This window comes from Morus notabilis, unplaced genomic scaffold, assembly GCF_000414095.1.
Source record: "Morus notabilis unplaced genomic scaffold, ASM41409v2 Scaffold195, whole genome shotgun sequence".
Classification (NCBI taxonomy): Eukaryota; Viridiplantae; Streptophyta; class Magnoliopsida; order Rosales; family Moraceae; genus Morus; species Morus notabilis.
Genome location: NW_010360717.1, coordinates 396,099 through 419,810, shown reverse-complemented (window position 1 = coordinate 419,810; position 23,712 = coordinate 396,099). Strand labels below are relative to the sequence as shown.

Below are 23,712 nucleotides of genomic sequence, written 5' to 3'. Positions count from 1 at the left end.
ATAAGTCCTGTCTCAACATCGTCCTCTCACCAACAGTCTTAAATTTCGAGGGCTCCACAGTTATAAAAGCCCCCTCTCCGTTAGCACCCCCATTTGGCTTCAATTTCTTCTTCTGTAGTTGCTTCAAGTGAGCTATGGCATCATGTAATTCAACCCTGTTGGTCATTTTCAACGCTTCCTTCAAAGCCTTCTTAGCTTCCTCAGTCTCCCCAGCTCCCAACAAGGACACGGCCTTGTTCAGCTGTGCCCGCCAATGGTTAGGCCACACTGCCAAAACCCGAGTATACATCTCAGAAGCTCTCTGAAACCTGCCAAGATCCATATACAGCCCACCCAAATTGTACAAAGCATCAACATGACCAGGTTTCAAGTCAATGGCTTTCTGAAACACCTCAATTGCCCTCTCATCCTCGCCCATGGCGTGCAAAGCCGAAGCCAAATCGCAATGCGCATCGGCATAGTCAGGTTTCATAAAAATGGCCTCTTCCAAGGCTTTCACGGCCGCCCTATACTCCCCTACCCCGAAAAGAGCACTACCCAAAAGCTTTAAAGCTCTAAAATGAGTTGGACAAAGAATCGCAGCCTCTCTATAATACTCACAAGCACTTAAAACCATACCTTCGCCTTCAAGAGCAATCCCGAGGTTGACATAAATCTGAGGAAGCAAATACGCCCACTGGTTCCCACCAGTCTCTGCAGCTTCTAGCGCCAACAAAAACTCTTCTTTTGCCTCCTTATACTTGCCCAAAACATACAAGCAATTTCCAGCTCTGAAATGCGGCCTCACATCAATCGGTTGCAGTTCACAAGCTCTCTTGAAACTCACCAGAGCCTCTTTGAACAACTGGTGCTCATACAAAACCCTCCCAATCGCCATGTGCCCGTCGAAAGCCTCTTCTCTTGATCTCGCTCCGTCGGATCGGCTCCTCAAAACCCCCAAATCCTTCACAAAAGCAGCGTAATCGTGACCGGACTCTTCCCAAAACACCCTCTTCTCTGAAATCTCCGATGACGGACCCAACTCCCTCGACCACCCGGCGTCCGAATAGGCGTCAAAGTTGTCAGCTTTCAATTTCCCGTCCCTGGCTTGCTTTGCCTTCAACCTCTTTATCAGAATCTCCAAATCGTCAACGATCTTCCACGTATCGTCGAACACGATCCCGTGGTTCGGCGACACTGCCCAAGCCGCCGTCCTCTGCTTCTTCTGCGACTCCATCGCTCGCTCGTCCACTATCGTCGACGAAGACGCCTCGGAGGCTATGGAAACCCCCTTGACCTCGTCGAAATTGAGCTCCAACCCTAGCGCGTCGAAGTCACGGTCGACGTCCCCGGCGCCGTCGTCGTAGGTCCTCAAGAGCCCCTCGTAGGTGAGGCCCTTCTCTCCGTCGATGAACTCGCCGTAGGTACGGAAAACCTCGTCGAGAATGGCATTGATCTGCTCGTCGCTGAATTTAACCCTAGGGTTTACGGCCACCACAAGCGCCGCCATTTCCTCTCTGTTCAGCCCTCCGTCGTGGTTGGCGTCGAATTGCTGGAAAATCCTCTTCACCTTCTCTGATCTACTTCCTCTCGTCGCCATTGTTTTCTCTGTAAGCTTTCTAGGGTTTCGAGAATTAACGCAGGCAGATAAAGATTTTACAAAAAAGAAGATAATCTAACTTAAAATTCAAGTTACAAAATTGAAATTAAAAAAAAAATACAAGATGGGGAAGGGTATAAATTAATGGAACTTCGGGAAATGATTCAATTCCATTGAAGGATTTTGAAGTCCTGATGCTCAAATAATGTGGGTAAAGCTAGAGCTAAAGGGGTTTCCGTTTTGAGGTTTTTTTCTCAAGACTGTTGATTGGATCTGCTGGAAAAATTAAAAAGATTAGACGTTTACTTCGTTGATTTAAAATTTTAATTTAAATTAAAATATAATTTTATATAAATTTTTTTATTATAATAAAAAAATTAAATATAATTATTTTTAAAAGTTTTTATTATAATATAACTTGAATTTTAAATGAGGTTGAAAACTCTTCTTTTATTTTGTATTCTCTCTCTCCTTTTTTATTTTGTTATTTGTTTAATTTAATAAATTTTCTCTGGTTCTCATGGATCATGATGGGTGCCTGGCTGGTATATACATTTCATTTTTTATATCTTTATTTTTAAAAAATATACATATATTTTTTTTTTGTTGCTGGGACTTGGCAATTTTTTTTAAGGTCTGTTCGGTTCGTTAATTTAAATTTTTAATGTAAATTAAGATATAATATTGTGTAAAAATTTTTTATTGTAATAAAAAAATTAAATGTAATTATTTTTTAAAATTTTTTACTATAATAAAACTTAAATCAACGAAAAAAATAAACACAAGACTTTGACAATTTTGGCGGGGACCTAGTTTAGCTGTCAGATGACGTGTCAAGTATTCTGGATGTACAGTGCTTGATGTCTGTCATACATCTTACGTGTAGGTAAACATACTATTTATACTACTATGGCTAGTGGCTTTTGAAAAAGAAAGGGATTTCACTTTTGGCTCTGGACTATGTAACTTATCCCATTTTGGCCCTTAAATTTTTAAACGTGACAAATCACACCCTTGAATTTTTACAACTTATTCATTTTAGTCCTTCCATCACAAAAGCCGTTAAATCCTAACGGAATTAGACATGTGAGCCTCACATGGTCATTTAATAAAGGGTGTTTTGGACAATTCTTACTAATCACTTTTGTTTTGCCTTTTTCAACAAAACCTTGGAATTGCTCAAAAAATTACAGCCACTGCACTTAGGACCAAGGGATTATATAATCGATCATCAGAACTGAATTTTGCTCGTATTCTCTCATGAATTGAATTTGTTAGAAGTGAAAGTAATGGACCCTAATGTGAATATAAGCCTTCGTTTGTTGAGTAAAGGCTGAAACTTTTTATGTCAAAAGTTGCTTTTTTTGTCTTCTTTGTTTTTTTTTACGAAAAGAATTGAGGTTTTTTTTTTTTTTCTCTGTAAGAAAAAAATCAAGTGGATTTTGATTTTTGTGTGTTGGTAGTTTTGGAAATGTACATAAATTAGTGGGTTTTATGCTATAAATTAATTGGACTTAATTATGTTTTATACGAAAAAATACATAAAATCAGAGAATTAGTGATGTGAACATTTTATGCGTCTAAAAATGGGTTATAAATTAATACTTTACAGAGAATACAAATGTTGGAAATGATTGTGAAAGTGAAGAGGAAAACTATGTAGGCACAGACCATGAGCATATTGATGACGACCATCAATTTGATGTCAACATAGACCCTGCTTTGGAGTTTGGCGGTATTGATATACCATCACAACAAGCTGAGGAGATTGGTGATCAAGCTGATATGGAAGAAGACAATGATCTCCCTTTATCTGATGAAGACATCCCAAGTTGTTTTTTTCCCTGTTTTGTTTATGAGTTTTTTTTTTTTTTTTTTTTTTTTTTTTTTTTTCTTTAATCCACAAAATTCACACTCATAAAATAGAAAACATCTTAAAAAAATAAACAGAAAGACTAGTAAAGCTTATAAAATAGATATGGAGCTAACGGGCAAAGTTGTCATTTGACTAATTCCGTTAGGATTTAACGGTTTTTGTGGTGGGAGGGCTAAAATGAGATAAGTTGTATAGTTTAAAGGTGTGATCCGCTACGTTTCAAAATTCATGGACCAAAATGGGACAACTTGCATAGTTTTAGGGGCCAAAAGTGAAATTAACCCAAAAAGAAAAGAAGAAAATAAAAGAATTTTCTTTTTTTTTCAAAAAAAAAAAGAAAAAGAAAATATAAGTGAATCTTAAATTTTAAAGAGCGTGTAACCACATAGCTTAAGGGTCCGTTTATTACGAGAGTTTAAAGCATGATGTTTGAATTTTTAGATTTAAATTAAGAGTGTGTAACAAACCATTCAAACCAACCAAACTAAACCAAACTAAAAGAAAACCAAACCCAAACAAATTAATAATCAGTTTGGTTTGGTTTAAATTTTGAAAAAGCCAATTAAATTGGTTTGATTTTGTGGTTTTACCCTTAAAAAATCAAATCAAACCAATTTCTATCTATATAATTTTCCTAAATATATGTATTATATACTTTAGAAGAAAGAGAGAAAGAAACAAAAGAGTACACAAAATATTAATACAACTTATGGTTGAAACTTGAGAAGAGGTTGTAAAATATTTAGTTCACACCAATTAGAAAAACAAAACCAAACAAATTATAATCAGTTTGGTTTGAATTGGATTAGATCCCTTTATTAGTTTGGTTTGGTTTGAAAATCTCTAAACCAATTTGTAATTAGTTTGGTTTGTATTTCACCTAAAATAAGCGGTTTGGTTGGTTTGCACACCTCTAATTTGAATCATGAGTTAATGTGGTGTTTGAATTTAGGGTTTAAAGTTCAAACCATGAATCAAGTTTGAACATATAGTTCAAACCAGCTAAAATTAAGAGGAGGGTTGGTTTTGTTTTTTTACTTCAAATTGGTTAAAACATCACATTAAAATTTAAATCAGGTTTGAACTAAACATAGATTTTGTTAGATTAGGTTCAAACCATTTTTTTTTTAATTTTTATAAATAAACATTTGTTTAAACCAGAGTCAAACCATCAAAACCTTCATACCAAGGTTTTTGCTTAAACAAATAAAGGACATTTCATATTAGTATCTCATAGTTTAACGTAATTATTTTTTAGTATAATGTGTTTTTTAATAACTTTTAATTGGTACACTCACTTTTTAAAAAATCATTTTTTAGTACCTGGAATCCCTTTGTTCCCTTTGTTGAGAGGTAAAATGTCTTTGTTGCTTTTTATTAATTAATTAAAAACCAATAATTTTAAAATATTCTAAAAATATTGTTAAGCATTTAAAATCTTTAAAAAAAAAAACTTAAAATAAAAACCATTTTTTCGTCTCTCTCCCAACATTCTCTCTCTCTTCTAATCCTCTTTCTGCCTCCTCCCTCACTTTTAGTATTCCATTAAAAAAAATAAAAACAAAACAAAAAATAACAAAAAATAAAATCGGCATTTTCAACACTTGGACCTCGTTCAGTTCGCAGATTCAAATTTTTAATTTGAATTGAGATGTATTTTATGTGAGAGCTTTTCACTGTAACATAAAAAGTTTGATGTTACTTTTTGTGAGAGTTTTTAACTGTGACAAAACTAAAATTAAAAATTTAAATTGGTGAATTGAACGAGGCCTTAAATGCAACATTTCAATCAAAGACAATAAAACCACCAGATTTTTTTTTTTTTTGCTTATAGTAAAATCATCAGATTTATCTCACTAAAACAACTCCTAAACAAAAATTAAAAGTTTACTCTTCCAATAATCTTTGGCATTGTTTAGCTCAACAATTCAAACTGTTAATTTAATTAGAATTGTAGTGAGTTTAATTGTGATTGGAACTAGTGTTTGGATGCACAAATAAATTCTAATCTAAATTGGTTTCACTGTGTTTGGATAAAGTGTTGAAAACTATCATTAGAGTTTTGTAATAAATCTTATAAAATCTCATTATAAATGATATTAAAAATATGCAATATGGATGAAGATTTGTTCACCTCTTTATTATGAACACATTAAAAAAATAATCTCAATCAGAATTGAAATAAATAAGTTATGACATTTTAAGTTTGAGTTGAGGATAGAGAAAAAGTAAGATTCGCTTATTTTTACTGTAGAAAATAATTCGGATTGTTAGAATTTAAGATAGTGAATTCAAGGGTTAAACTATTGTTAATAATTTAAATTGTCATTCTACTTTAAATAATAATCTAAATTGAATTGTTAGGTTAGGATTGTTGAAACAAACAAGGCTTTTATCTCTTTCCTTGACAATGGTTACGTTTAGTAGTAATTTTTGAAGTCCAAAATAAATTCTCTAATCAGCAACGGCTGTCATTTGTGTTTGATAAAAACCTAAAAAAGTATTCCGAAAGAATTTTTGAAAAATTTAGGGCCAAAATAAGAGATTGTGAGGCAATCTTTTGTGCCACATTGATGAAACTTTCAATATTACCCATATTACACCTGCTGAATGAAAAAAAAATCTCATACCCAAATTTTCTCTTGGTTTCTCTCGAAGCTCTCTTTGTTCTCTCGGTCTCTCTCTCTCTCTCTCTCTCCGTGCTCTCTCTCTCTCTCTCTCTCTTCTCTCTCTCTCTCTCTTCTCTCTCTGTTCTCTCAGTCTCCCTCTGTGCTCGTCAGGGTTTCTGAACTCCTCTTGCGATTGTCGGATTTGCGGACTCTCTCCTCTCTCTTTGTTCTCTCGGTGGTGTGTGCTCATTAGGGTTTCCTGATCTCGTCATTGGGTTGTGAGATTGCCGGTTTGATCTTCTGGTCGATTCTCGGGTACTTTCTCTCCTTCCAAACACCTCCACGAATTTCCTTCTTTCATTTTCTTCTAGCTTTATTGTATTTTATTTAACTTTCTTTGGATTGGTATGATTTCGACCTCAGATAACTGTAAAAGAAGTGAATTTTATAGGTTTATAATTGAAATGTTTCGGACAATTATAACAATCCCTCGTGATATTTGCGCGGAATTCTTGTTGATTTTTTTTTCTATAATTTGCATAGGAGTCTGATTTGTCTGAAATTTTCGTTGGCATTTTCATATTTCCAGGTGTTTTTGATGAATTCAATTCTGAATTTCTGGTCGCAGATTTTTGGTCTTTAATGTTGGTCAAACATAGTCCTAATGACAAAGAAAATGTTTCCAATGGCAAAGATATACATCAAAATATGCAATTTATTTGTTGTAGTTATTCCACTGAAACTTTATACTAAGGATGGCCTTTGAAAATATGGTTGCACTGAGGCCTGAGCTCATAAAATTAATCATGGTTTGTGTGTGTGTGTGTGTGTCTGAATAGTCATAATATACTAATATGTTTAGTGTGTGTGTGTCTGAATAGTCATAATATACTTGTATGTTTAGCATCCAGAACATATTTTCAATCATAGTTTGTTTTTTGTTTTTTGTGTTTTTGTTTTCTTCTTGAAGTTTGTAACTCAGTTTCCCATTTTTGGTTTTCTTCAGGTAAGTTTCCTTGAGTAGACGATGCAGGGAGCCAAAGGTCCAATATTTGAGGATGGTCCCAGTTTTGATATGGCATTTAAAGTTTTTCATGGGAAGGATGGGGTTGTCCCGCTATTGATTCATAAATTGACTCAATTGAAAGTTTCACATCCCAAACAATCAATCGGAAAATAAATATTTGAAGAACATATGAATTAAAAATGTATTCGAGTAAATAAAATTCTAACGTTTAGAACTAGGAAAAATTATCGTATGAGAAATCTAAAAGCGATAATATACCGTTGGTAATATTGCAGTAAAAGACTATTCATAAAATAATACCTACCAATATATAATATCGTGCAACAATCACATAAAAAGAGCTTGACTAGATTTATATAAATGTTGACAATAAAATATATTGATAAGAGGAAGAAATATGATAAAAGAAAATTATTTACTCAAATGTATAAAACTTATAAACCATTAGAGAATCAAAATCCAAACAAGTTCACTACACATATAGGATCATCTCTAGCCTCACCCAAGTACTCTAGCCTAACTTGCACATAATTCTCACAAAATTCTAAAGAGAAAATATGAGAATAAGAGCAAGAAAATAAGAGGAAAAATGTCTAAACTTAAACTAAGAATCAACCACCTAAACACCTTGACATGACCCTATTTATAAAGTTTCTGGACCATGCCAAAGGTTACAATCAGTAACAAGAAGGAAGGGAACGTATTCCAATTAATTTGGAATTTACAATGCTTTATTTTATGAGTAAAGGTTGATAATGGTGGAGAAAAAAAAACATCAGAAACGCTTTAAACCAGAAAACTGAGGAGTGCAACAGCTAGTACACGTGGTGCGCTGAGGAGAAAGAAAAGTTACTGTGCTCGGACACGTGGCGGAAGCTGATTCGTGGAGAGGAAGAAGCTGCTGCACAGCTGGGCCTACGCGGAGGAAGACTTGACGTGCGCTTGAGAGAAACTCGCTCGGGGACGAAGTCATGCGCATCAAGTGCGCGTATGCGAGAGACCTTCTGGACCCCACTGGACGCATGGCGGGAGATGGTAGGAGGGTTGTTGAATGGTGGGACCCACGCGGAAGAAGAAAGGAAGCGTGCTTGACGCGCGCGTGAGAAGAACTCGCCCGGAGGGAACGGCTGTGGGCGCCAAGTGCGCGTATGCGCGGGGACAGCTGGGTCCCACGGACCTGTGACGCACCAGACGACGACACGTGGCAACGCGGGGAAGCTCACGAAGCTCGGCTCGGCTAGCTCGGCTGGATGACGGCTGGGCTGTTGATGGGCTACATTTTTTTTTTCTTTTAGATTTTGCCCAAATGTCTTTTTTCCCTCCAATTCCCTACAAAACAAATTAAATTAAATTAAAATCAAATACTTTCACAATAAATTAATTCTACGAAAATATTTAATTAAAACTTAATTTATTTAGCAATGATGAATAATTTAGGTGCATTTTCATGCACTTATCAACCCTTAAACAAAGGGAATTTCATATTACAGTTGGCTAGTTAATAATTCCTACAATCTCTCCAATTCAGTATTGTTGACAACTCACGCCAACAATATTGGTGTACAATCGATCGTTGGAAGAGCATGTTGCGCACTTAGAGATAGTGATGGCTGAACTCGCCCAGCACAGCTTATATGCCAATGCCAAAAAATGTTGTTTCGGGCATGCCACTTTGGAATACTTGGGCCATATCATTTCGAAAGACGGAGTGTTCGCGGATCAAACCAAGATCGCGGCCATGATTAACTGGCCAATACCTACTAATTTACGGGAGCTAAGGGCTTTTTTGGGTCTATCAGGCTACTACCAGAAGTTTGTTAAGGGGTATGGTTCCATTGCCTGGCCACTCACGAACTTGCTCAAGAAGGATAGTTTCTTGTGGTTGACAGAAGCAGAGAATGCTTTTCACAAACTCAAGGCAGCCATGACTTTAGTTCCCGTGCTGGCATTACCGAATTTCTCGCGTGAGTTTGTAGTGGAAACGGATGCATCAGGGGTAGGGGTTGGAGCGGTTCTGATGTAGGATCAACGCCTGATTGCCTTTTTTAGCTAAGCTCTGTACAACATAGCACGTCTTAAGTCTGTTTACGAGCGCGAGCTTTTGGCCATTGTACTAGTAGTCCAAAAGTGGCGGCCCTACCTCATCGGGAGGCATTTCACTATACGTACAGACCAACGCAGCCTTAAGTATCTGCTGGACCAGTGAGTAGTCAGCGAAAACCATCAACACTGGGTGTCCAAACTCCTAGGATTCGACTTTGAAATCCAATACCGCCCCGGATTGGAGAATAAGGCTGCAGATGCTCTCTCCCACATGCCTACATCGGCTGAATTCCAGCTCCTGTCAGCCTCTTTTGAGCTTGATTCGGAGGAGCTACTCCGACAAAACGAAGCGGATACCAAACTCTCTCGCATGATTGAGGAACTCCAAGCTGATTCGAGCGCTTACCTGGGATTCTCCTTGCAACAGGGGAGGCTCATGAAAGAATGACGACTTGTCATCTCACGAAACTCGCACCTGGTAGCTAATCTATTACAAACATATCATGACGAGGTGGCAGGAGGACATTCGGGCATACTCAAGACTTACCGGCGTTTGGCGGCAGACTGGTATTGGTTCAGTATGAAGAAGGACGTCGAGGCTTACGTGGCAAAGTGTTCCATCTGTCAGTAGAATAAATATGACACTTTAGTCCCAGGTGGATTATTGCAGCCCCTGCCCCTGCCGGACAAGGTGTGGGATGATTTCTCAATGGACTTTATTGAAGGGCTGCTCAAGTCAGCAGGTTATGATGCCATCCTAGTCGTGGTCAACCGCCTGAGCAAGTATGCTCATTTCATTTTGCTCAAACACCTGTTCACTGCGCCAGTGATGGCGGACGAGTTCCTTTGGGGAGTGGTAAGATTGCACAGTATTCCCTGCACTATTGTGTCTGACCATGACAGAATTTTTCTGAACAAATTCTAGACGGAGCTGTTCAAACATCAAGGCTCCACCTTGGCTCGGAGCACCGCCTATCACCCCTAAACGGACGGACAAACAGAGGTCGTTAACCGTTGTCTTAAGACCTACCTACGGTGTTTTTCTTCGGATGCGCCACGCCAATGGTCGAAGTGGCTATCATGGGCTGAATACTGGTATAATACTTCTTTCCACACCGCCACTCGAATGACCCCTTTTCGCACACTCTACGGCTGTGATCCCCCTCCACTGGTCGTTATGGGCTAGGGCTATCTCCGGTGGCCACAGTAGACCAGCAGCTAGCATATCGGGATGCTACCTTGAACTTACTGAAGCATCAACTACAGCGGGCGCATCAAAAGATGAAAGCACAGGCGGATGGTTCTCACTGGGATGTTACATTTGAGGTAGGGAACTTGGTGTACCTCAAACTCTGCATTTCCTCCAGTTTTGACAATTTGAATCAATCCATTACAGAGTTTTCTTTCCAATTACGTGCTTGCTAAGTTTTTGTTCTACTTGATACTTGAGTCTTAACAAGTACATTGCAGAGTCCTCTGCGACACAGTTTGAGTTGGCCTTTCGAGTTTGAGAGGCGAACGTCAAGAAATAATTGAACTTTGGGATGCATGTTATGTACCCTTAGTTCACAGAACTTACTTTTTCCTTCTTTTCAAAGGTGAACCTTCGGATTTTGTGTACCTTAAAGTAGAGCTGAGAAGGTTGTCCTTTCTCAAGGAGACATTTTGTCTTGGAAGCAATGTAAAGAAAGACAGTCAAATTGCCACCCCAGCTTCAAGGTAATCACTCTCTTTTATCTCAGATATTTCATCCAAGACACGGACACGACACAAAGTCTCACATTTGGTAAGTTTTATCCTTTCTAAAAGTTTTTATTTTTGAATAATGAAACAGTTTGAAGATCCTCAATCGCGAGAGAGAAATGTTAAGCAAGCAAGTGCACAAGAAGCATACGCGAAAGGCTTTTATGCTCAACACAAAACAGAGAAGTTTGCAGGTAGCTCGGCACCTATGGACAAACACAAAAGACGTTGAACACTCGAGGGAATGTGCTGTTCTCACTGCGAAGTTGATTGGGTTTGTTGAGCCAGGTCAGGTCCCAAAGGAGATATTTGGACTCAGCTTCTCACCCCAACCCATCAACCGGAAACCCTTTGTTTGGAGACAGCATGTCTTCTCTATCATCAATTTCTAGAGAGAAAGGAATATTTTTTTTATTTCAAGGTCTCTCCTTTTGTTCAACTTCTATTTCTCAGTTATTCTCTGGCATCCACTTGTGGTTAAAGATTCTGATTGTACATTAAAGTATTAACGAGTATGAACAATTTCTGAATTGATTACTTGAGATTTATCCATGTTGGAGCATATCTTTTGAGTACAAATTGAATATGAGAACATGAAGAATCTGAAACCGTCAAGTGAACGATTAGGCACCAGACCACGTGAAATGACATCTTACGGCAACCAGGAAAAGACTTGAATAACGAATTTTGACAATATTGGTCGGAAACCAGGAATACTCTGGATGAAATTACATGGGGGTAAAATGCGGTTGACAAATTCCAACATTTTGAATAAGGCATATACACACATTCAACATTTTACAAATAATGGCATTATGATTCTAGAACAGCTCCTTCAGTAATCTTCCACCCGGAACTGGAACTAGACATTTCGTATCTCGTTGTGTATGTTCTGGTGTTCGAGTCATCATGCTCCGGGTGGAGCAAATCAGTTAGCTGCGTGGACTCTTCAATAGTTGCTTCCACCACAGCGCGCTGCCCATCCAGTGAGACGGTTACACTGTCAATTGTCAGGTTCAAAAGAGAGTAATCATAGAACCAACCAAGTTGTGCAATCTCGGAGGCGCGATCTGTCCATATCTTCAACATTCTACCGTCCAGAACCTGGTACAGTATTTAGATGGAAGGCTCTGGTTACTCGGGTAGCTTAAACAGCCCAAGACGATCCCACAAAAACTGAAGAAGAATTCCAGTTACCAGATAAAAAGGAACTTGCATACCTCTGCAAATTTTCCTATACAATGATAGGGCCCAAACGCTTGAGATTTGATATTCTGCCATTTACGAACTAGACCTTCAGCAATTCTTGCATCCATCTTGGGTAATTCCTCAGCAGATTCATTAACTCCTGACAGCCCTGCACGGTTAAAGTAGCAATTTAAGCTGCAAAATGAGCCAACAACATTATGTTCAAGTCTTTCTTTGACAAGTCATGGTTTAAAATAAGGTCAATCATACCTAAACTGAGAGCATCAGATGCCGTCACTGAACCTAATTCTTTGCGAATAGTGCTACTTCTAGCAGGTAAAAACCTCAAGCCAACCAAAGTCAACATTCCAATCACCACACTAGCACACATGAGCTTCACGCTTGCATCTTTAATATTGTCTGTAATCAATCCCACTTCACGTACTTCATCAGATTGATCATTTCCAGAAATCTCCGTCACATGTGAAGAATCATCTTGACCAGGTTTTTCAAGAGGGTATTCTTCGCTTTCTGAAGGGAGAAGGAAATGACTCATCTCGCCATCCTCTTGATGTGCTAAATTCTTGTCCCTGTCACCCAGAGGAAACACCTTCTGCAATGCGAGAATTGCACTGGACTTTACATGATCAAGAACTGCTGTAGCGCCTGCCCCAATCCTAACTATCGCTGCTGCGGCAGCTAAAGGTGAACCATTAGCTCCATCCAACCTCTCTAAATATCTAAGGACTGTAGGATCATCATAGTAATCACCAAGTTTGAACCATATGTCTTTGGTGTCTCTGAATCTTGGAAACACCACCTCCATCAACCAGGTCTCCAATAGCTTACAAAGCCCAGGGAGATCACTGTCACCATCATCTTTAGAATTCTCCAAGACAAATTCCACAATAGATGGATTTCTGTACGGTGAATTTTCACTGTCTAACCCCAAAAATAATCGACAATCATCAAGCTCCCCTACAAGCAGGGAACAGAGGCCTCTCTCTAAAGCGAAGTCTACCTCTCGGTTTTCTTTGGGGGCACATACATTGAAAGCAGTTCCAAGGGACGATACCTTTGTCTGCTGTAGTTGTTGAAATAGGTTATCCGCATCTTGGATGAGATGAGGTTTTTTACCAACAAAAGCCCTAGCAACAAGGGCAAGTGCCACGCCATACACTTCAAAACTTTCGGCCGGGATGTTGCTTGGTGTGGCTACGAATAGATCAACCTTTGCAGCAGAAAATGAAACCAAAAAGAGAAATCATGATATAGCAAGAAAAAAACTGAGCTGAAAACCAGAGGAAAATGTGAAGGAATAAACTAAAAAGCTACCTGCTCAGCTGCTGTCATACGTATGAAGGCCTCATTCATGAAATTCTCCCGGGTGAATCCCCCAGCTATAGCAGCTGCCCCCCCTCCTCCAACAGCCCACAAAATATTGCGCACACTGCGAAGGCCCTCTTCCCTTTTCGATCGATACTCATCATTTAGTGGTAATGCTAGAAGCTCTAAAACGCAGCGAGGGGTAATCTCTTCCAGTGTCTCATCAATTTGAGCTTGTAGATCAGGCGCAAGGCTACTGGCCCCTTCCTCCTGCACACACATCAAGTGTTCATCTTGTTTAGGATAAAATAAAAGCAGCCTAGAAACCATTATATAATTGTACAATGCAAAATGTTAGAGGCTAACGTTCGCAGCAGTTGTTACGTTAAAAGAAGACTGACCGGTCATGCTTACAAGATATAAGAAAATTACTCCTTTACAATTGCACGCCTAAGATCAGATATATAGAGATCATGGGTACTCTGAACTTGTACTGAGAATAAAGAAAGAAACTGTGTTTCTTTTTTGAATAAAAGAGATTCGTAATTTACCCATAGCTATGATTCAGAAAGAGTTGAGTTGCACTTGCACCATAGTCTTACCTGCAAGAGCTTCAAAGCCCTCTCGAGAACTTCGCAACCCCTAATAAAATCAGGAGGGGACAGAGCCATGGCGTCCCTAGACATGTCAACGTAAGCGAGTGCCATTGCCAAAACAACATCTTGTTTGAACGACTTGGGCAACCTCTCTCTAAGCAAACTCTCCCCAATTTGAAGAACCACCTCAGTTTTTCCCGCTTCTTGTAACACGCACAAAGCTCCTGGAACCTACAAAGCAACAAAACACTAATCCCGTCAGTCAACGGAGCTGAATTCAACTGATGAAAAACCAATTTTCAGAATCCCAATCAGGCCAAGAAATCAAAGCCATGTGAGTTTAATTAGATAGAGACCTTGTCCCATGGGACTTGGGTGAGGACCGTGCCCTCTTCGTCTTCAACGAGGCTCTGATTGTACTCTCGCCGCAAGCTCGCGCTGACAAGGGTTTCGCAGGCAGCCATGAGGATCTGTCTCCGGCTGAGCAAGGCGTCTTGGCTGAAGCCATACTGAGGCGGCTTCGAGACCCTAGCCTCGTAAGCCCTCCTGATGCCGTCGCCAAGGAAGTGCGTTTCGGCGCCGAGGACCTGATAGAAGTCGAGGGGGATGGACACTTTGCGCTCGGTGGGAGCGAGTGGAGGAGCGAGAGTGGCGGTGGCGGAGGAGGAGGAGGAAGGATCACCGACGAAGTTGAAGTCGGCGAGGAGGCGGTCGGCCCATTTGCTAGCGGAGCAGGTGACAGCGCGGGAGACGGCGGCGGCGGCGGAGGGGTGAAGCTTCTGGAAGGTTCTATGGGAGAGAAATGGGGAGATGCGAAGAGTGGGGAAGCCAATGCTCAATTGTCTCAAGGTTTCCATTATTCAATTGCGTGAGCTTAAGCCTCTCTTGCTGCCCTTTGCTAGGTTGGGGTTTTCAGTTTTCTATTGGAGGAAGCAAAAAAAAAAAAAAAAACACTAGTGGCCTGTTTATTACTGTTTTTAATCTCATTTTTCACGTTTTTTAAAGTAAAAAATTGAATACGGTACTAAAAAATGCGTTTGGCGAAGTTTGTTTTTAAAAAATAAAAATAAAATTGTTTTTATTGTTTTGTGAAATTCAGAAAACGAAAAAAACATGTTTTCATTTTCTGGTTTTCATTTTCGTTTTCCTTCTTTCTTCCTTTCTCATTTTTTCTGTCCTTCTTCCGCCGAGCCCTTCTTCCCGGCCGAGCCCCGCCGTTCTTCTCGTCCGTTTCGCCTGACTTGCGCCGTTTGCTTCTCACCCAAGCTCCTCCGTTCTGTTCTCGCCTGAGCTCCTCCGGTCTCTTCTTCCCCGATCTGCCTCGTTCTCATCTTGTTGTTTTCTCACCGAGGTATGCCCCTAGCCAAAAATGTTTGATGGTTTTCCATTTGTTTTGGTTGAGCATTTCTTTCTGATTTTTTTTTTCGTTTTGGCCCCGTTCTCGTCTCACCGTTTGATTTGCTATATTTAACCAAATCGGTTGATAGTTTTCCATTTGATTTGGTGTTGTTTTGTTTCTAATTTTGATATGCTTGATCTGATTTGGTGATTTTTTTTTCCGTTTCTTTCCCCTGGAGGCCCCCGTTGGGGCTGTATCAGCCCCTGGGAGGCCCCCCCGTTGGGGCTGAATCACCCCCTGGGGGCCTCCCATTGGGGTTGGCCTGGGAGGCCCCCAATGGGGGTTGATAATCAGCCCCAATGGGGGCTGATAATATCAGCCCTGATGGGGGCAGATAATCAGCCCCCATCAGCCCTAATGGGGGCTGATAATCAGCCCTGATGGGGGCTGATAATTAGCCCTGACGGGGGTTGATAATCAGCCCCCATCAGCCCCAATGGGGGTAATCAGCCCCAATGGGGGCTGATTATCAGCCTTGATGGGGGCTGATAATCAGCCCCCATCAGCCCCAATGGGGGCCTCCCAGGGGCTGATTCAGCCCCAATGGGAGGCCCCTATTGGGGCTGTATCAGCCCCTGCGTGTGTGTGTGTGTGTATATACTTTACAAATTGACATTTATTTTAATGATGAAAGTGTTATTTTAGATGTGTGATAAGGACGATAATACGAAATGGACGGCCGTAATTGAGGATTTTTATGTAGAACTGATATACGAAGAGTTAAAGACTGGGATGCAAACATCCACTCTAGACAAAAAAAATGTGGATGAAAATTGCTAATGAAATAGCACTTAAGTTTGATAAGCATTTCACATCAGACCAGCTTAAAGCAAAGTGGAATAGGCTTAGACGTAGCACGAGGGAGTTTAAGGCATTAATTAAAACAATAGGGTTTGGTTGGGATTATGAGGCTAACACTGTCACAGCTGAAAAGAAGTATGAGATTCATATGTGGCAGTAAGTTTTGAGCATTAACATCTTATGTTATATGAAAGAGTTGAATTGATTTTTGGATTGCACATGAGTATTTACTCTTATTTTCTTTATAATGTCAGAAACATCCTGAGGTGAAGAAATTCAAGAAAGGGGGTTTGCAGAACTTTGCCCAACTTTCACAGATTTTTTTTGGGACTATTGCTACTGGACAGGGGTCAATGAATGCACATACTGCCATTAATGTTTTGAATGCGGCGAAAAGGGCTGCCACACAACTGGAAGTGGAGGAGGAGGATACATGGGACTCGGATGAAGTCTGGGGTGCATAAGACAATAGAAATAGACGATCTCAGGGTCCTACTACTCGATCCAAGAAGAAGGGCAAGAACAATACTGCAGTTGACGCAGCTATAGAGGCTTTGGCAAAGAGTGTTACCCTACGTAGTAAGACATATGTTCAAAAGGTTGATTTGTTTCAGCAATATTTAGCTGATAGGCAAGCTCGTACTATGGCATTAGCTGAGGCTTAGAAAGATGATCCAACTACAAGTATTGAAACCTGTATGGATTTACTGAATGGGTATGGGGAGTATTTAGACGACAATGCGTATACTAAGGCAGCGCACCAGTTGGCGGTTGACATTTCCCTTAGGAGGATGTTTGTGAAAATGCCCGCTTGTCGTCATCTTTCATGGATTCGAGGCCTGTAGTTTAAATGATTATTGTGTTATTTTCTTTATTTGTTTCCTCTCAAACGTATGTTTTTTTTTTAAGTATTGTTGAGCATGTACAACAGATTTTCCTCTTGGACTTGTGTTTGTTAGACTTTGTTATTTGTTTTTAGTCGGATTGAATTACATTGCAGTTCTTCGTTTGATTAGTTAATGTTATATGGATGTTTGATTAGTTCCAGTCTTGGTTCATTTTTTAGGTTAATATGGGTTCAGATTGTGAGAATGATGCCAGAGCTGTTGACTTTCTCCAGTCATCAGATGATGATGAACAACCACAACATTATATCCAATTATTGATGTCGATTGGAAACAGACAAACTAGACAACCTCGTCGTAATTCTGCGTTAATAGGACGAGAATATGTTTTAGAATAATTACATGGACATCTTGAAAATTTATTTGAAATGTGTCGTATGCATTGAGACACGTTCGAAGCAATTGTTCAGTAATTCGAGGCCGCAATCTACTACCTTCTTCAAGTATTTCAGCAGAAGAATCTCTAATGATGTTCTTAAGAACGGTTGCTCACTCAGATCGCAATAGAGAGATACAAGATAGATTTTGTCATTATGGAGAGACAGTACACCGGCATTTTGATAATATGCTTACCGCATTGTCTACGTTAGCACCTTAAGTTATAAAACTACCAAATATGAACATTGTCCCCCTAGAGATTCAACACAACCTTAAGTACTGGCCATGGTTTAAGGTACAATCTGACTCTGCTCATATACTACTAATATGATAAATATTTTAAATTAATCGCAACTCACGCCTTATGTATTTTAATAGGATTGTATTGATGCAATAGACAGTACACACATGATGGTTGTCCCACCTGCACATTAACAGACAGTCTATAGAGGAAGAAGACATTCGTGCACTCAAAATGTAATGGCGGCGTGTAGTTTTGATATGCTATTCACTTATGTCAATACCGGATGGGAAGGATCAACTGCTGATTCCAGAGTGTTAACTGAGACTATGAGAGATCCAGATGACTCATTCTTGGCGCCACACCCCCCCCCAAAATATTACGTTGTGGATTCCCGTTACAGCAACACGCAAGGCTTTTTGGAACCATTTCGTGGTCAGAGGTACCATATTCAACAGTTTAGAAATGGTGGTCAACTAACGGGATCACAAGAGTTATTCAATTATTATCACTCTTCACTGTGTAATTGCATAGAGAGGTGCTTTGGGGTCTTGAAAGCAAGGTTTAAAATTCTTAGGCATATGACCAATTATTAGATGCCAAGACAAAATGTTATACCAATAGCTTGTTGTGTGATCCACAATTTAATTAAGATGCACGCGCGAAATGATCCTCTATTTAGACAATATAAGGTCGATTTGCCCGTAGAAGATATTGAGGGAGAACAAGAAGGGCAACAGGAACAACAACATGGTATGGATGCATAAGAAGCATAAACATCTGAAATGGGTGGTCGGCAACAACGTAATTACATGATTAATTTTAGGGATCATCTAGCTAATCAAATGTGGGATTCATATAGGCGACAATAATTTAAGCTAATATTGCAATTTTCATATTTTATTAATTATTAGTGTTTTTATTTGTGATTCAATTATTATTTATTTAATATTAAATACTATTACATGTTTTCAAAAATGAAACCACCAAACGCAGTTTTAGTTTTTTTAAAAACTGAAATCAATCTCTAAATAAAACTACCAAATGCATTTTCAGAAATAATCAAAAATGAAAATGAAAACGTTTTCATTTCCATTTTCGTACAAAAAATAAAAACGTTTTGGAACCAATTTCAAACGCACCCTAGAGCATTTCCAACATTTCATCATATATATTTTGAAAATGATATTGATTGTATTTTCGTTGTAGTCTGCATGGTTAGGATATTCAACTTTCACCTGAAACCCGAGTTCGAGTCCGGCAACCGAACATTTTCACTTTAAAACTTGATTATTTGATTTAGGGATGGTAATTTGTGTTAAAATGTTTATTAATCGTGTCAAAAAATATTAATTTAAATAATAATTAATTTATTAATTATGTCAATTTGTATACATGATTTATTTATTAATTTTAAGGAGAAAGAGAAAAATAAGTCAAGACTTGAGATGAATTAAAATTAATAGGCCAATAGTTTACATAAGTTAATAAATATGTTAAATTATTGTTTTCGTCCATAACTCGTCTGGTTATGAACCATAACTTGACAAGTTATTGTCCATAATTTGTCTGGCTATTAACCATAACTTGACAAATTTATTCATAACTTATCTGGTTATGAACTATAACTTAACAAGTTATGGCCTATTAATTTCTATAACTAAAAATTGGCCTATATACTTTCTTAAACTTTTCATATTGGCCTATTTTCTATTATTTTCCTTAATTTTATCAATCATAACATGTTTATTGACTAATTCATTTTTTTTAAATGAATTTTACTTATAAATATTAGAATTTATATTATTTATATTTAATATGTTATATAAACATTCATGTTATATCACATATTATTAAATTGCATATGACACATATTATTAATAGTGTCAATTCGTGTCATTTTGTATTAGGAGGTCAACCTTAAGCCAATCTGTTTATTAATTGTGTTAATCGTGTCAACCCGATTATAGCCTAAACTAATTTATAATAAACTCAAAACAACTAACTTTGTGCGTATTTCAAGTCGTGTTTCGTGTCATGACACAAATTACCACTCCTAATTTGATTCATCTATATATTATTTTTCCTTTTTTCCTGTTTAATGCAACTAACGCAGCAAAACAACATTGTTTTGCTTATTTTGCTGCTATATTCATTTTTTAAGTAAAACATATGGGGCTTGTTCATTTACGTTTTTTGAGTTAAGGTGACTTGAGTTCAGATCTTAATTTGAGTTAAGGTGTATTTGAGTATGGTTTGAGTTAGGACTCTAATTTGAGTTTGTGTTTGAATGTGCACATTTTACATTATGGTTTGAATTGGAAATCTATTTGAGTTTGTGTTTGGGTGGGTCAAAACTTAAATTTATATTTAGATAGTATTTTAATAAAAACTCAATAGTGATGAAAAATTTTAATAGGGTATATGAGTGAGGTTTTATTCGTCTTTTCGTTGTGAATGCATAGAAAAAAATCATCTCAATTGAAATTAAAACGAAAAAGTTATGACATTTTTAGTAATAGAAAAAAATATTATTTATTAATTTGAATTTGAATTTAAGAACTTGAATTGAAAAAAGAACTTAAACTCGAGATTTTAATCCAAAATTCAAATTTAAAGTTAAATTTTATAAAAACATATGAACTTAAATTAAGTTCAAATTTTTTTAAAAATTTTGATGTAAATAAACAAGCTCATATATACGATTCATTTCACGGATTAGAATTAACGTGACGTGAGCATATATTTATCGGGTTTTTGGCTTTGTGTCGTATTCATAATCATGCAATTTTGTACACTATCCAACACATATAAGCTCTGTACTGTCGTACAATAATAATGGAGTTCATAAATGGACCATATAAAAGGTTTTAATGATTATTCCAGCGCAAAACAAAAGTTTAAAATAATAATAATTACTTGTTGATGGTTCCTTTTCATGTTTGAATTTTATCCAAGTATTTTAAAGCCATTTTGGTATTATTGTACTGTTAAAAAAATTTTGTTATAAAATTGTTGTGGTCAGAATCACGATTTATTTATGATTAATGTGTCAATTTGTATACACGATTTATTTATAATTTATTTATTAATCTCGTCAATCATATAACTCATTTAAATTAATATATTAAATAAATAATTAATATAATAATAATTTATTTAATACGATCATGATAAGTTTAACATATTTATTAATCAATTTATTTAAAAAAAAAAAAATTTTACCGATAAATATTAGAATTCATATTATTTATATTTAATATGTCATATAAACATTCATGTTATATCACATATTATTAGATTGCAGATGATACATATTATTAATAGTGTCAATTCGTGTCACTTTGTGTTAGGAGGTCAACCCTAACCCAATTTGTTTATTAATTGTGTTAATCGTGTCAACCCGATTATAACCTAAACTAGTTTATAATAAACTCAAATCAGCTAATTTCGTGCGTATTTCAAGTCGTGTTTCGTATCATGACACAAATTACCACTCCTAATTTGATTCCTCCATATATTATTTTTCCTCTTTTCCTGTTTAATGCAACTGACGTAGTAACACAATATTATTTTGCTGCTATATTCATCTTTTAAGCAAAACATATAGGGCTTGTTCATTTACATTTTTTTGAGTTAAGGTGACTTGAGTTCAGATCTTAATTTGAGTTAATGTGTATTTGATTATGGTTTGTGTTGTAACTCTAATTTGAATTTGTGTTTGGATGTGCATATTTTACATTGTGATTTGAATTGAAAAATTCAAATTCAAACTCAAATTTTATTAAAAAAACATGAACTTAAATAAAATTATAACTTGAGTTTAAATTTTTTTTTAAATTTTAGTATAAATAAACAAGCCCATATATACGATTCATTTCACGGATTAGCATTAACGTGATGTGAGCATATATTTATCGGGTTTTTGGCTATGTGTCGTATTCATAATCATGCAATTTTTTACACTATCCAACACATAAAGTTTTATACTGTCGTACAATAATAATGGAGTTCATAAATGTACCATATAAAATGTTAAAATGATTATTCCAGCACAAAACAAAGTTTAAAATTATAATAATTACTTGTTGATGGTTCCTTTTCATGTTTGAATTTTATCCAAGTATTTTAAAGCCATTTTGGTATTATTATGCTGTTAAAAAAAATTTGTTATTGTATTATGAGTCAAAAATTGCTGTGGTCAGAATCGTGTAAGTGATTGGTAATTTTTTTTTCAAAATTACTAGGAATAACAAAAGTATAATTGTAGATGTTTAGTAAACTATATATAAAGTTATGCTAAAAATTATAATGATTAAAATAGACATATTTTAGCACACATATTTTTAGTTAGTTTTATTTATATTTTTAAGGTTAATATTCATAATTCTTATAACAAAAAATACTAAAAATATATAAAATTTTTATTTATTGTTTAAAATATTTCTAAAAAAATAAATTTATAAACTTCTTATTTATTGTTGTTATTTTTAAAAGTTTTGATAATTATCAAAAATATTTGAATAAGGTTTAGCATAGTTACTTATTGAAGATTTAATTTTTTAATAAATATATAAAAATGAATATTTTCTAAAATTTTGATATGAAAAAAATAAAATAGGTAGATAAAAAATTTAAATTTTATTATTAAGGTTATTTTAGTAAATTTGAACATTGATAGCATAAGTAGCTAAGCAACGCAACTCCTGACATGCTTCTTAAATTATGTTGTTTGACAGTAATTTTTGGTAGCTGTTGAATAAAAATAGGATTTACCAAACACCATAACATGCTATAACTTAAAAAAAAACTAATAAAAAACAAATAAAAGAAGCTTTGTTACAAACTTTTCTTGTTTGTAGTCTTCCTCGATAATTTTAGACACATCATGTTAATTTTGTGGGAGTCTTTACAGTTAGATTAATTTTCTAACGATTAAATCTGCAGTAGGAGCAGTTCTGTGTTGCACTTTGTAAACCTTTAATACAGATCTACACAGATCATACCGTTAAAAACTAATCCAACGGTTGAAAATAACTACTCCCACCGGTAAAGATAACCTAATTTTGTGGAACATAAAGAAATTTTTTTATTTTACTTTTGGGAGCCTCTACGGTGTAACCCCCATTTTTGCTCCACTATGGAGCACTGCATTTTTAACCATTTGAGTAGTTTCTTAACAGTCAGATATTCTATGGTAGGCCTTTCTATCCGACTATAGAAGAAGAAAACCAAAATAATTTAAGAAGAAACAATGCGATATTTTCTTCTTCATTTCTTTCCCATATTACTCAGCCATGTCAAAAAATTCATCACAGTTTAGTTTGGCTTTAGGCATAAATTGAAGGTGCTAATTTTTTGTATTAGCAATTTAGTAGTTGCAAAGGTGATTTGAGAAGAATGCTAAAGAAAAAAAAAATTACTGTTAAGAGTATATGGATCCTAAATTTTTATCCTCCAATTTTTATTAGTACTATTTTTTTAATATAGTTATTTGACTAGAAATGTTATTAATTGAGAGTAAAAAGTAGAAATTCTGACCCATGCATTTTAAAGGGTATTTGTCATATTTTCCTGTTGAGAAACGAGGGGGAGGAGGAGGGTAGTCGGTAGGGGTGAAATTCGGCTGGGTAGGGTTGGGTTTTAACAAAGAGTTGGACTGGCCCGCAAGAATCAGGCTGAGACAAAAGTGGGCTGCAATAAGTTACTCTCCCCCAGAACCCGTACACCATCTGATTACCTCAGGTAATCTCGGGTCGGCCGTGTTACTTCGGGTAAACCATCAGTTTCGGCAAAGTAACCTCCAAGAAATCAAACCACTCCTCGAGTGTCATCTTCTCCAAATCCATCCCCTTTCCAACCTCAAATGAATTATCATTAGAACCAGAACCGAAAACCTCACCCTTTTCTGGACCTCGCACAGCTCCTCTTCCTCCTGCTCAATGTTGATGTTCAAAAGCCCAACTTTCCTCGGGTGACCATGCCTCCGATTTCTGACCAC

The 23,712-nt window shown here is 36.8% G+C and overlaps 3 protein-coding genes and 1 long non-coding RNA gene across 5 annotated transcripts in view; 2 read left to right on the top strand and 2 right to left on the bottom strand.

The window, feature by feature from the left end:
- The window catches only part of LOC21399091 (uncharacterized TPR repeat-containing protein At1g05150), a 2,729-nt gene extending 915 nt beyond the window's left edge, over positions 1-1,814 (bottom strand). Inside the window, exon 1 of the mRNA XM_024165043.1 lies at positions 8-1,814. Coding sequence (XP_024020811.1) covers positions 8-1,579 — 1,572 coding nt within the window. The 5' untranslated portion in view covers positions 1,580-1,814. The remainder of the gene's footprint in view (positions 1-7) is intronic.
- Positions 1,815-8,697: 6,883 nt separating this feature from the next.
- Positions 8,698-9,582, top strand: LOC112091414 (uncharacterized mitochondrial protein AtMg00860-like). Its single transcript, XM_024165042.1, has 2 exons — positions 8,698-9,055; positions 9,341-9,582. Exons 1-2 carry the CDS (start codon positions 8,698-8,700, stop codon positions 9,580-9,582), a joined length of 600 nt encoding a protein of 199 aa, XP_024020810.1.
- Positions 9,583-10,034: 452 nt separating this feature from the next.
- On the top strand, positions 10,035-11,336 carry LOC21399090. Its single transcript, XR_002902124.1, has 3 exons — positions 10,035-10,460; positions 10,733-10,853; positions 10,969-11,336. It is a non-coding gene; the product is annotated as an uncharacterized LOC21399090 (long non-coding RNA).
- A 193-nt stretch (positions 11,337-11,529) lies between these two features.
- LOC21399089 (protein ACCUMULATION AND REPLICATION OF CHLOROPLASTS 6, chloroplastic) lies at positions 11,530-14,903 on the bottom strand. Of its 2 annotated transcripts, XM_010097241.2 has the most exons (6): positions 14,344-14,903; positions 13,994-14,218; positions 13,401-13,661; positions 12,336-13,296; positions 12,098-12,234; positions 11,530-11,981 (listed from the first exon to the last, which is right to left on the bottom strand). In XM_010097241.2, the coding sequence occupies exons 1-6, from the start codon at positions 14,842-14,844 to the stop codon at positions 11,691-11,693; spliced, it is 2,376 nt and encodes a 791-aa protein (XP_010095543.1). In that variant the 5' UTR covers positions 14,845-14,903; the 3' UTR covers positions 11,530-11,690. The 2 variants fall into 2 exon arrangements, with proteins under 2 accessions (XP_010095543.1, XP_024020812.1); XM_024165044.1 differs by lacking the exon at positions 11,530-11,981 and having other exon boundaries at positions 12,196-12,260.
- Between the last annotated feature and the right edge of the window lie 8,809 nt (positions 14,904-23,712).